Source organism: Ambystoma mexicanum, chromosome 3p, assembly GCF_040938575.1.
Source record: "Ambystoma mexicanum isolate Mex_15411 chromosome 3p, UKY_AmexF1_1, whole genome shotgun sequence".
Lineage (NCBI taxonomy): Eukaryota > Metazoa > Chordata > Amphibia > Caudata > Ambystomatidae > Ambystoma > Ambystoma mexicanum.
In genome coordinates this window covers 1,006,549,681-1,006,564,026 of record NC_090925.1, presented here as the reverse complement: position 1 = coordinate 1,006,564,026, position 14,346 = coordinate 1,006,549,681, and the positions used below count along the sequence as shown (strand labels likewise).

The 14,346-nt window shown below is 44.7% G+C and overlaps 1 protein-coding gene across 12 annotated transcripts in view; it reads left to right on the top strand.

The window, feature by feature from the left end:
• Positions 1–14,346, top strand: part of EPB41L1 (erythrocyte membrane protein band 4.1 like 1) — a 694,213-nt gene that overhangs the window by 625,720 nt on the left and 54,147 nt on the right. For all 12 annotated transcript variants that reach the window (XM_069652319.1, XM_069652320.1, XM_069652316.1 and 9 more), the window contains one exon: positions 109–234. In XM_069652319.1, coding sequence (XP_069508420.1) covers positions 109–234 — 126 coding nt within the window. The remainder of the gene's footprint in view (positions 1–108; positions 235–14,346) is intronic.

Sequence of the window (14,346 nt, the reverse complement as noted above, 5' to 3'; positions counted from 1 at the left end):
GCTTCCTCTGCGGGCACAGGATGCTGGGGTGCCTTTTGCATGGGCTGCCAAGCTTCCCCTATGTGAGTCCAGGTGACGGGGACTGACTCGTCTGCTTTCCTTCCACAGACGTCCTTTCAGAAGACGGTGACAGTGGGCACCGCGTCATCAGTGGTGAAGACAGCAGAGGGTACCTCGAAGGCAGAACAGGAGGACTTTGGGGAAACAAAGGTCACGACTGTGGAAACTACACAGGTAATTGGATCGCGTACTTCCTTGTTTTCATTAGAGATGTACAAAAAGAAGTAGACCTATTCTGACTTTAATTGCACGGTACATAATTAAGTGGACACTTGATTTTATGTATCATTTTACAAACCTTACTGTAGTCCATAAAAAGCTGCAAGGAGTGCCCGTTGCGCTTAAAGTGAACAGTAAGACTCCACCCCATAAGAATAATTTGTTTTGGTTTTTAAAAACCCTACACCTTATTTATGTGTTAACAAATTGTATTGGCAAACTTTTCAGAGTATATCAGACAGTAACTCGGGATTAAATCTTCAAACACTGTTGAATCCTGGACAATGAACAATGCATATTGAAATAAGTAGCAATTACAATAACCTTTTTTAGTTGGTGAGAAATAGCAAAAGCTTATTTACTAGACCTGCGCTCCAATCTTGATTCCAACACCCCCTGTATCCTCATCTTATTTGATCTCTCGTCTGCCTTTGAGACGGTCAACCATGCCATCCTGCTGAACCGTCTCCGTGATAACCTGGGTATCTGATGCCCTGGCTTGGCTGACCTCCTTCCTCTATGATCGAGCCTCCCATTTCCAACTTGGGTCCTTCCTCTCCTCTATCTATGTTCCACAGGGGTCTAACCTCTCTCTCTGCTGTTCAACCAATACCTGGCGCTTCTTGCCCACCGCAAATGTCACTCTCTGCCCCAACTTTCAGTGCTATGCGGATGACACTCAACTCATTTTCAGGCTTCTCTCATCTCTGACTGTCTGTCCGCCATCCAGGAGTGGTGTGCGCCAATGATTTCTGCCTTAATGCAAGTACGACCTGGCCGGCCTCTCTTGGGCCTCTTCCTGCTCCCACCTGTGAGGCTAAAAACCTCGGGGTCACCTTCGACTCCACACTCTCCTTCTCTCCTCACATCTCTGACCTCTCTAAGAAGTCACACAACCAGCTGCACCTCCCCAGAGGTATTCTTTCTTTTCTCTCCTTCCCCCAGCAGCTCACTGTCTCCAGAGCTCTGGTTCTCTCTAGGCTGGACTACTGCAACAGCCCCTTTCTAAATCTGCCTGCCTCTACTCTCCGCCTCCTGCAACTCATCCAAAACAGGAGTACGAGAATTGTCCTTGGCCTCACGCCCAGGGATCGTATCTATCCAGGACTGAAATCTCTCCACTGGCTCCCAGTGGCGGCGAGGATTAAGTTCAAAACCCTCTGCATTGTCCACAAGGCCTTCTGAAGCCTGGGACCTCAATACCTTCAACTCTTTCTTCCGAAATATCTTCCGTCTCAAGCTCTTCGCTCATCAGCCTCCAACTCCCTCAGGGTCAGTCGCTTCCCCAATCAGCGAGTTGGTGGTAGATCTCTTTCTTCTACTGAGGCCTCCCTCTGAAACAGCCTCCCTGCCTCTCTGGAACTTGAGGAGAACCATCTCTGTTTCCGGAAGCACCTCAAGACCTTCCTCTTTGCTTCTGTTTTCTCTCCTCCTCTCCCCTGTTGATCTCCTGGCTGATTCTGAAACTGCACTGGTTACCAGACTACCCTTGGATCTCGGGCCCAGGTCCCCTCCCCACCTGTTGCACACCTGCATTGCCCCCCTGGCAACCCTTGCAACTGGGGACTGTTTCTGTATCCCTACAGCCCCTACTAGCACTTTACCCCTGATGTCTGCACTTACCCTTGCACTTGCCACAAGCTGGCCGCACTTTATACTTATTGTCTTTATTTATTTTACTGCTATCCTATGTACTGCACTGCCCCCTCCACTTCCTCCTGGACTTTTCCTCTTCCCCCTCCCCTGCACTTGCGTGATCTCAATGTCACATGGCCTAGTAGGATCGTTGTCTCTGTCTTCCCTCTGTTTCCCTTCCCTTGCCTCGTCACACCTTGAAACACTTGTGTATAGGCGCATTATAAATGCCATATCATATCGTATGCTGATCAATTAATCACCTAGAATATATTAGGCAAATGTCCTGGGTCCGATAAGTTCTATAACGAAGAAGAAAAAAAGAAAGACGAGATTCGAAAAGGCGAGAAAGTAAGATAGAGGAAGAGTAAATAACAAGGACAGACAGTATCGAGCAATTATGCCCAAGAAAGGTAGTTGACTATATTTAGATAAGTATACCTTGGTATATCATTTCTGGGCCTTGTGAATCTCCATAGATTCACATGTTATGCATAGGCTGCCATCTAATGGTTGGTTCGGAGTATTACATATGTTTTTCGAAATTTGAAAAAATATGGCAATCACAGGTATTCGTGTCACACTAGCCCTATCCTATGTGTGTATATGTACACAAGATCCCCTCATACTTCAACTTCCTCTGATTTGTTTATTTTGTTTTAATCATTGGTTGGCAGCAATTTCACAACGTAGAACCTTTCCACGCCATTAGATGCGTGTTCATCTGGTTTTTGGAGCCAAAGCATTGTCGATCGACACACCGAGCCTCAACAGCCTATTAAGGCTGCATCTACCAGCAAGCCTTGCAGCGGTTCCTCAGTGCAGATGGCTCAACCTCAGGATGCATTAGGGAGAGGTCCCCTGGTCATCGTGAGGCTGCAAAGTCTCATAGACACAAACAAAAAACATCATGGAGAAAGTCAAGAAAAAAGTGCTGAGTGCTGAAGCTCAACTCATAGATGCAAAGACACAACTTCACTAGCATTGAGCCCAACAGCCGCTGAGGTGGGTACAGACAAACATGTGTCACATGCTTTGTAGAAGAAGAAACATACAGGAAAGTGGGCTTCAAGGCACTCAACACCCACTACCACAACTTCGACACTGATCTTGTCGAGGGAAACGTACTTGCAGGGTAGCAAAACACTTGCTTTGGCATTACAGTGGAAGGCCCTAGTAGACTTGTGTGACTCCGAAGAGGAGTGGTAAGAGGAGGGCGATACCAACGCCAAGAATGTAGAGGCCAAAATACAAATGTATCACCGCCATGCGGATTTCTACCGCATTGGAAATCACCCCGACACCAACAGGAATCGTCAATACAGGATTCCAGGGATACCATATCCAAAATAGATCAACATGAAACACTAGAGAAAAGACATTTACTCTCCACACATGGGGAGCCCCCCAAAAATAAAGCTAGATATGAGGGCCCAGGCAGAAGGTCTCACTGGCCCATTTTCAGATCATGATGAATATGAGGACACAGGGCATACTGATTGCCATCAGATATACCAGGAATGTATAGTTCCTAATGATTACATCATGATGTCCCTGATGAGGTGGACCCGCTGGCTACCTACTCCCCAACTGAAGACAATCTGTAGTATACAGGTCTACTCAGTAGAGCTGCAGAACGATTAAGTATCCTCCTCCAGGAACTGCATGAGGACATAGATTGTATAGAGGATATTCTGGAGGAGAAGAAGCAGGTATCACATTGCATCCCTTATTGACCTCAATAAAAAATAGGATCATACCCTCTTGAACTTAACCAGTCTCCCCCAAAGCTGTTAACCCATAGCGAACAAGTAATTCGAAACATCCTCCGCCGATCCTATTTACATCAGCGGTCGGCTTGCACCTGACTCTTTGGCCAGGAAGAGAGCAGCAAATGCCCCTATAGCAATCACAAAATGCTCACCGGACAAAGAGTAGGCACATCTATTACTTTAGGCATAAGGCAGCAACCTTTGCAGCCTATAGCATCAGGATTGCTAGTGCCATAGCTCTGATGCCCAGATACAATAGGTCACAGCGCGACGATATGGAGGAACTAGAGAAACCTATCCCTGCAGAGTGCCCGAGTACCTTCTGAAAGACTGATCAGGTTGGAAAACAGTTGGCAAATGCCATAATTAAGAATGCCCCAGCCACTACAGAGACATCAAACGCCACCCTTAGCTCAGAGGAACAGGGTTTAAAGCAGAGAACCAATCTACCCTATTGGGTAAGCCAATATAGGAATATGCACTACTTGGGAGGGCGGTCAATGAAGCTCTGGAAAGCGCTAAAAAAGACAACAACACCCTTAAGACCCTGGGTCAGGTATCAGATAGAGCCTCCTAGCCAAGAGGCTCACTGACCAATAGTTGTTCCTTTTGTAAAACCACATACAACCAGTCAACTACACAATATTCACAATCAACTAGCACAAGCTTTGCCAGACATCATCCAGAGCGCTTCTAACAACGGAGGATGCAAGAGGAAGTAAAACGTACACGCCGATTAAGTTTTTGAGGCAATGCTGGCAGAGTCTTGGGGAGTTAACAAAGGAAGATATTTTTTGCTCAACGAAATCTTCAGTATGGGGGAATCCTAAGCTCTTACTTAATGGGAAAATACTGTTTTGGCCAATTTGGTTCCTGTGTGGGATGCAGTGGTTTGGGGACCTGCCTAAAGATGGGAAATTGATCACTTACAATAAATTGACTGTGAGAAGAGGTTTGCAAGATTGCACCTACACAGAATACAGTAAATTGAGAGGGCTTTCAGATAGAGAATTCCATGTCAGAACAAAGACCTTGCGGACTGGTTGAAAGAATTCCCAGTGGATGGCCATATAGCATCAAAAGTATATAAAAATCTGTCAAAATACAAGTTGGACAATGAAAGTCTACTAAATAAGTGGTCTGAAACTATTGGATCAGAAATGCATGCAGGCAGATGGGAAAAGATTTGCAGAAATGCACAGTGGACATTGCTAAACCTAGGAGAAAGGGTTAAACAAATCCAATTATCGAATAGAGTATACTGGACACCACCGAGACTCTATGAAAAGAGAAGGCTCGTATCAAATTTCTTGTTGGAGATGCAAACACAGGGTGGGTTCTGGAACGATATAACACAGAAAATCAATAAGGTTTTAAGGCTAAATGTTGATTATGATTATCCGACCATCATCTTGGGGGAGGAAGATCAAGTAAAAGATTTATCATTCTCACAAATGTGCTGGTTCTATAGGGCATCGTTGTCAGCAAAGAAAATTATATTGTGGGATTGGAAGGGTGAGTATTTTCCCGTTGCCTCAGCATGGTTGGAGGATTTATAGAAAATGCCTTTGCTAGAAAAGGTGATTATGTACAGGAATAAGAAATGCAACCTACACAAAAAGATTAGGGGGGGAGGTTTCTGGAGTTGTAAATAACTGTTCTGTTCACCAAACTAAATAGGGGGAAGGCTGTTTATTTTTATATTGGTATGTACTATCTTTGATTGTCAACTCTGAATTTGTTCAGTAAAAATGTGAATACAGAAAAAAACTAGTGCAAGCTTGTAGGTGGGCTTGCAACACCAGCAACAGCCCTACTCCACCCCGCCACCCCACCAGACAGGATCAGAGAGAAGGCCAGAGGAAAGGGACAAACCCACAGAGGGGCATCCTCCTCTGCCAAGCAATAACTTAGGCGTTCAGGTCCCCTCTCGTGCTACTCCCATAAGGGGATGAATGACATCATTCACCCACTCATTGGAGAGGATCATTTAGGATAACTGGGTCCTAGACACTGTTGCAAAAGGTTACTGTGTAGAGTTGTTAGAGAGACCCAAAATCCTGATGCCGTACCAGATAATCATCCCACGCGAGCATCAACAATTACTAGCGAAGGGAGTTGAGGCACTACTTCAGAAGAATGCCATCAAAGAAGACCCTCTAATGCAGGTAAACAAGGGCATTTATTCCCTTTACTTCTTAGTACCCATAAAAGGCAAGACAAAACAACCAGCCGTAGACCTCAGGCTGGCAAAAAATAAAAACATAAAACCTCAGAAGTCCAGGATGCCCACACTCTGGGAAGTCATCTCTCTTCTAAAAAGGGGCATGTTCATGTCCACCCTAGACATGAAAGATGCATACTTTCATATTTAAATTTTCTCCGACCATAAGAGGTTACTAAGATTCAAACTGGAACATGCCATCACTAGTTTAAGGTGTTATCCTTTGGAAGAGCTTTGGCACCTCATCGGCTCACAAAGGTGTTTGCGGTGGTGGCGGCACACCTATGACGGAAGAACATTCCCATCTACCCTTATCTGGACAACTAGCCAATAACGGGTATATGCAGGCAAGCTGCTTGTTCAACACCCAAAAGACAGTGAACCGCCTATTCTGGCCCGGTTTCACTATAAATGAGAACAAATCAAGAGCTTCATTACGAGTTCAGCAGCGTGGCCAAAAACAGTGGTAATGCAGTGGTAACAGAGTTGCAGTACCGCACTGCCGAACTACAGGGTTTGAGATAAGATGGAGGAAACACCTCCAGCAGAATATTGGAGGTAATTCCTCCCTTTAACCACCAAAAAATAGCCAAATCAGCAGAATTACTGCCAGCGGTAATTCCACTGAAATTCCCATGGTACGAACATCAATAAATAGGGATTAACACTTCTTACCACCATTTGTAATCCGGTGATAATTCCGCCAGGCCAAGTTGTAGTAACAGGGAATCCATTTGGTGGGATGTCAGTTTATTTACCACAGAAATACCACCAAACATGTAATGAGGCTTGAGATCCACGCAGAAGAAAGAGTTCCCGGTTGCAAAACTAAACACAGAACAAGCTATTTCCATGCAGGTGGCCCAATAATAGTGATAAGGGTAATTAAACTCTTAGGTATGATGGTGACCTGCATCTACAAAGTCCTACATGCATCTCTAAACATGCGATGCATCAAGCAGTAGCTCACACAGAATGGTCCTAGGTGTTGGCCACATGGGACGATCCATTGATAGTGTGAAAAAAGGTGGTAAGTGCTCTGCATTGGTGGACAAAAGATAACCTCTTACTCTAATGACTCTAATAGGGGTGACAAGCAGTTTAGAGATGGAAAGGCAAACTAATTTAATGTTACAGAGGATTCCGAGCAAGATGAAGGGGAACATTCAAGAGCATGTGAATCCATGAAAGATCCAATGCTGGAGAAATAAAAACATCCGACGCTCACTCACCTTCAGGCAATTCATAAAATAAATGTAGAACCTCCCCTGAAAGATGCCAATTTTTAGACTTCCAAGACACACCCCCATTCCCAACCAGCCCAGTATCGCTTCTGAAGACCACACTTTACAGCACACTACCTTATTACAGCCCCACACAGTTCAGCGCTGTAAAACATTCCCCACTAACGTTAAATGTTAACTATTTCTTGCTGTCCTATATGGTATGCCATTAATAAATGCTATGTTATAAGCATTGTCCCCGCACCGCAACCTCTAATGAATGTATGTAACCCCTTGTGATATACAGGGGTCGATTGCTTCCTGAAGCTAGGTTTGCACTTGGAGAATACCCCGAATAAAATGAACAATATAAAATCAGGTGTAGGTCCAAAGACATTCCTTTCATAAAAACAAAACCCTCCCTACAGAGTTTTGGATTGGTATCGTGGCTGGTTAACGAGCACTAGGGTAATGGTTAAGAAAGTTCACTCCGAACCTCTGTGGTTTTGTCACAGTTTGAAAGTGGGGGGAAATCTATCTTCTGGTCTTTGCAGGCCTGTCAGGGACTACTATATTGTGATCAGATATGGTCCCCTGCTGGTATTATCTCTTGTAAGTAATTGCAGAAATCTAATAGCCTCCCTGAGGGTGTGTTTCTGACATATCTCCAACTAACAGAATGTGTACACAAGGAAGATAGCTGTATATCCTCAGTTTTATTCAACACCATAGGGTCCGGAAAAGAAGTGGTCCTAAGATTCTGGAACCCATCTTGAATAATTATGGGCAGACTTCTGAAGGAAGATTAGGCAGGCCTTGAAGGCTGCTTCTATCACCCAACCCCTTTTTATGTTGTGCAACAGAGTCTTCTTCGCCCCTTGTAAATTAATGAAAGCTGGGCAAGTCTTCACCTGGTCAGTCTGCTGTTAATGTCAGTCAGAAAGAGGGAACCTGAAACATAATGCTTTCTATGTGCAAGTTAACAACTCGCTTTTAGAATTCCATATGACTCTTGATCGTTCGTTCTGATAGATCATTCTCCGATTTTCCATTTCAGCATTCATTCGTGTCAGCTTGAATCCAGACTTCATCAGGGGCTTCTAACAGAAAAAGCTTTTTGATACCTTATTAGCAATTGCCTTCAGGATGATAACGTTGAAATGGAAAGAGCTCTCCAGGCTCTCTGCATTTGCTTGGCGAAATCAAGTTGCCAGCGTGCATTGTATAGAAATGTACCTCTGCAGGAAATCCTCTAGTCCCGTGTCTGACCCAGGATGTGTGACTTGTTAGGGAAATGCTCAATCATTCCCAGGCTTTGAATCACCATATCATTCATTATCTGCTTGACCAGGCTCTGTTACAAACCGTGAAGCAAGGAGGGCAGCCCATGTAGGGGACAACGTGGGCATACACAATATAATTTGGGCACTTTTGACATAATTACAGTGCTCCTAGTCGATCGATTGTGAACACGTTATTGCATGGTATATGATAAACATGACATACACTGTCATCTTCTTTGGCTTGTATCTGCTTAGAGTCACATGATATGCATAGTATGCCATCAAGTGTATGGCTCGGAGAATTAGGTATGTTTTTCAAATTAAAAAATGTAGACCATAGGAAGGGGCATGCCTGTCACGCTATCCCTATCATATGTGTGCAAGTACCCATAATCTCTCACGTGTCATCATCCTCAGATTGCCTCTTTTTTTGTCATGATGATGTCTGTGAGTTTTGTCAATGCAATGAAGTATTTATTAGATATTTTCTAACTGTCCCTTTCCTTACTTGTGGGGAAATTAACAAGGGGGGTCCTGGGAGTCTCTCTGCCAGACATTAGTCCTGGTTGCAAGAGACTTACCCAGAGTCTTTAGCTCACTATCTTTCACAGAGAAGAAATATCCTAAACATATCAGTCTTTGTCCTGCCCTGGGGCAGTCCAGCACCGAAATGCTAGGCAATTCTCCTCTGAACAAGAGTACCAACAGCATCCCCAGACACGTGTTTCGGTCTGGTTGGACCTCATCAGTAGGGAGGAGCTGTGCCTCTCTAAGAATAGTGAGCAAGGGGTCCACGTCTGGATTCCCCTAGTAACCTAGGGTGAGACCCAAAGTCACTTGCATATGCAAATTAACAAGGGGGGTCCTGGGAGCCTCTCTGCCAGACATTAGTCCTGGTTGCAAGAGACTTACCCAGAGTCTTTAGCTCACTATCTTTCACAGAGAAGAAATATCCTAAACATATCAGTCTTTGTCCTGCCCTGGGGCAGTCCAGCACCGAAATGCTAGGCAATTCTCCTCTGAACAAGAGTACCAACAGCATCCCCAGACACGTGTTTCGGTCTGGTTGGACCTCATCAGTAGGGAGGAGCTGTGCCTCTCTAAGAATAGTGAGCAAGGGGTCCACGTCTGGATTCCCCTAGTAACCTAGGGTGAGACCCAAAGTCACTTGCATATGCAAATTAACAAGGGGGGTCCTGGGAGCCTCTCTGCCAGACATTAGTCCTGGTTGCAAGAGACTTACCCAGAGTCTTTAGCTCACTATCTTTCACAGAGAAGAAATATCCTAAACATATCAGTCTTTGTCCTGCCCTGGGGCAGTCCAGCACCGAAATGCTAGGCAATTCTCCTCTGAACAAGAGTACCAACAGCATCCCCAGACACGTGTTTCGGTCTGGTTGGACCTCATCAGTAGGGAGGAGCTGTGCCTCTCTAAGAATAGTGAGCAAGGGGTCCACGTCTGGATTCCCCTAGTAACCTAGGGTGAGACCCAAAGTCACTTGCATATGCAAATTAACAAGGGGGGTCCTGGGAGTCTCTCTGCCAGACATTAGTCCTGGTTGCGAGAGACTTACCCAGAGTCTCTCTCTAAGTTACTAGGGGAATCCAGACGTGGACCCCTTGCTCACTATTCTTAGAGAGGCACAGATCCACCCTACTGATGAGGTCCAACCAGACCGAAACACGTGTCTGGGGTTTCTGTTGGTACTCTTGTTCAGAGGAGAATTGCCTCGCATTTCGGTGCTGGACTGCCCCAGGGCAGGACAAAGACTGATATGTTTGGGATATTTCTTCTCTGTGAAAAGATAGTGAGCTAAAGACTCTGGGTAAGTCTCTCGTAACCAGGACTAATGTCTGGCAGAGAGACTCCCAGGACCCCCCTTGTTAAATCTGCATATTTTAGTAACTTTGGGTCTCACCCTAAGTTACTAGGGGAATCCAGACGTGGACCCCTTGCTCACTATTCTTAGAGAGGCACAGATCCACCCTACTGATGAGGTCCAACCAGACCGAAACACGTGTCTGGGGTTTCTGTTGGTACTCTTGTTCAGAGGAGAATTGCCTCGCATTTCGGTGCTGGACTGCCCCAGGGCAGGACAAAGACTGATATGTTTGGGATATTTCTTCTCTGTGAAAAGATAGTGAGCTAAAGACTCTGGGTAAGTCTCTCGTAACCAGGACTAATGTCTGGCAGAGAGACTCCCAGGACCCCCCTTGTTAAAACTTACTTGTGGGGATGCAGGACGGGCGCATGTGACTCTAAGCAGGTACAAGCCACAGAAGGACTATTACTCGCATTAAATGTATTCTGAGGCTTGAGAATGTGCTTCGGTTCACATGCTATGCACAGATTAGTAAGCAGTACCTAAGGAAGGTGCTGGGAGAACGACGGGAACAGTAGGGAAAAGATTCCTAAGTACAGCTTGACCCATTTGTGAATCAACCCTTGCTTGTTTCTCGACATGGTAGTGTTGTGTAAACATGTTGACGGAACTACAAGTTGCAGCCTCACATGGTTTATTTCCTTTAATGGCAAATTAGCAGTAAATGCTAGTCTTGCTCGTTTGCCTACGTGTGGAGTGGGCCCTTGCTGCGAATGGTAATGCCTTTTTTTCCATTAAATAACAGAGTTGTATGCACTTGACGATCCACCTAGCAATGGTGGCCTTGATTACTGGGTCATCTTCTCTGCCCACTGTGAAGGTGCAAAGAACTGACTTGTTTTTCTTATTGCTTTTGTTTTATCCAGGTAGAACATAACTGTTCTGCAGTTATGTTCTACTTGGTTGTCTAGTGTGTAGAGCATTCCTTCCATATTTTATGGTTTTGGGAAGAAAGATGGCAGTTCTATTGATTGGTTAACATGGAATTTTAAAATGTATTTAGGTGAGAAATTAAGATGTGTTCATAGAACCACCTTGGAGCGCATGCTTGTATGCGGTGTAACTTGAATGAAAAGTGTAAAAGACTTGAGTAGGGCTTTAATGCCTTCCATTCACACCTCACCACATAGTCAATCATTTGTATGGTGGAGAGGAGGGGCGGATTGCAACTTGCGTTTCTGTCATCATACAAATGCTCCAGCATGCTGGCGCATATGCTGAAGATCCCTATGGGGTTTGCCTGCTTTGTGCAGCATCATAAAGCAGGCGGACCCCATAGGGATCCATTGTACTTGCTACCTGACATGTTCACATGGCAGGCAGCATGTTCAATTACAATTAAATGCTGCCTGACATGGTCGCCTGTTGTACACCATTTATTTAAAATTGTAAACACTGCTTATCCTGTGTGCAAAATTAGCTCTCTTGTGTTTATGTATTGAGAAAAAGGGCTCGGTTACCGAAAGAGCCTGTAGCTCACTGACTCTTCAAATAGATGTGACTGCTATTAGAAAAGCTACCTTGTATGTAAAATCTCTCAAGGTGGCGTTGTGCATTGGCTCAAAGGGAGCTCCCATGAGCCTTTGTGAGCTTCCTCCCAGGGGTTGGTGAGCAATTGGTGAGTGAATACCTTTGACTCCATCCATGAAGGCTTTAATGACAGGAACTCTCCACCAAGACACCCTGTGCAGGCATATAGTGTAAGCTGCCAGAGCTGTCAGATGTACGTTAAGGGATTTATAGAGCAATCCTGAGTCTAGAAAGTAAAGAGCCATATAACAAACTGCCTCCACTTATTGTAATGACAGTGTCTTGTATCTGGTTTTCTGGCCTCCTTTAGTATTTCCATACAGCGTGCTGACAAATGCAAATGACCATGCTGCTAAGTTCGTAGTCAGTGGGCAAGGGTGTGTTAAGTTGCTGTGTTGTTGTTGTTGTTAGTAGTCTGTGAATTGGCTGAAGTTTTGAGTGGTGGTTGGGCCGTCATACTTAATAGGTGGGGGTACTAGTTTTGTTGTGCACACACTAGTGCAATAAGTATCATTGCCTTTTGCAAAGTAGTTTGTTAACTGCTTTGTAGAGAAGTGGTGTCAAGGGAAAAGCGTAAGCAAATATCCCTGACCAACTCATCCATAAAGCATTCCCCAGACTCCCCTTTTGCAGGTACCTGGATGCAAAGCCTGGGCATTTTGTGTTGTAGGTTGTTGCGGTTGACTGTCCGCACAGAATGAAAATCTGTCTGAGTTTATCTTTTTTGATTTCCTACTTGTGATTTTTTATTTGGAACACTCTGCTTAAGCTGTTCAGCAGGTGATTGTGTGTGACCAAGGACGTGTTTTGCTTGCATATACATTGCCCTTTTTACACGCCACTGCCATATGTCTTGAGATAGGAGTGATAGCTTTATCAAATGTGTTCCTCCTCATTTGTTTTTGCATGCCATAACTGTGGTATTGTCTGTATTGATGAACATGCTGCTGTTGTACAGTTCTGTTTGAAAAGATATTGAGAGCCATCTTTATCACTAGCAGTTCAAGCACGATTATGTGTGGAGTTGCTTCTTTTTTGCATCCATACCCCCTTTGCAGTGAGCTCTTGGCAATGGGCACCCCAACCTAGAAGTGAGGCGTCTATTGTGATTGTATCCTGTACTGTTGGGAGTAAGGAATACATTACGTACCTGTAAATCCTGTTCCCCAGCAAAGATACCAATGCTGGAGAACAGGAGTTACATGTAAGTAACTTATTCCTAATGTTTTGAGTTTGATAAGGGACAAAGTCACGGGTAGTGCCACTTTAAAACCATGTTGTTGGGTATGCATTTCCACATTGTAGGACATAGACTGAGCATGCCTGTTTGCTGGACCTTTTCTTTGCTTTTCTGCTGCTAAAGCCTGGCCAGGTCATGACGTATGGTGAAGTTGTGACCACCATAGATGGCGGCTTTTTCTGCTGGGTAAGAGAGGGCATGCATGGCAACAACTTTGTATATGAATGATTGGCCAACACCATGCACCATGTGTTGCAAAGACATGTTGGGATTTCCAATTACCCACAACTTGTATCCTAGAAAAAGCAATAGATTTAAAAATAAGCCAAAAAACTGGCACCATAGACAATCAGTGGACCTGATGGTGTGATCAGAAGTTGAACTATACATGCGTTTCATCAGAACATCTTCCCAGGCTCTTTTAATGGTTTAAAGGAACATAGGCTCCAGACCTGCCATGATTAGGTGGCCACCTGGATAAACCATCTGGAAACCACCGGTTGAGACCATCTGAAATATAGAATAGTCTATACGCTAGCTTAAAATGGTGTCCTTTACACTTGCTTGCCAGAAACGAATATCCCTATGAAATTAGCCGCAACTATGCCTCTGATCGATCCCTTAAATACATTCCATTCGGCCCCAATATTTAGTGCCAAAAAAAAGAAAATTTATATTCCAGGACGTTGAGTGATTTTCAATCAAAGTTCACGATTCTGCATCAGACTTTGTACACATAGGGGCAAATTTGCAAAGCTAGTGCATCTCATGACTTACAGCTAAGAAAAAGTTTTGCCCTGCCCTTAAACGGTATCTAAATGCGCACATTCAGGGGACCTTCCGTACCCCCTTTGTGCATTAGCACAAGAAAGGGGGCATTTCTGTGCACTCAAATATAGAAACGGGATCACTTTGAAATGCTCAAAAAAGGAAGACATTCCCCTTGGGAGGTTTGGGTCTTTCTGTCTGATAATTTCAACTGCTGAAAATGGGATCCTTCCCTACATGAAGAAAGCCTTTCGTTTGCAGAGTCCTCCGGGACGGGCTGTATTCACTACTTCTCCAGCATGGGGTCTGGCATGGATTCACATGCCCATGAATATTCCCTGTCGTCAGGCTGGGAATCCTCGGTAAAGAAAAAATCAGTTTCAGTTTTGTTTCTGAACTGTCTTTCTACTAATAGCCAATCACCGGCCTCTGGTTCGTACTGCCCCCAGCCAATGCCCACCTTCTACCTAAGCCTCTCCTCTGGCAGCCATCTTTCTATTTTTACCGCA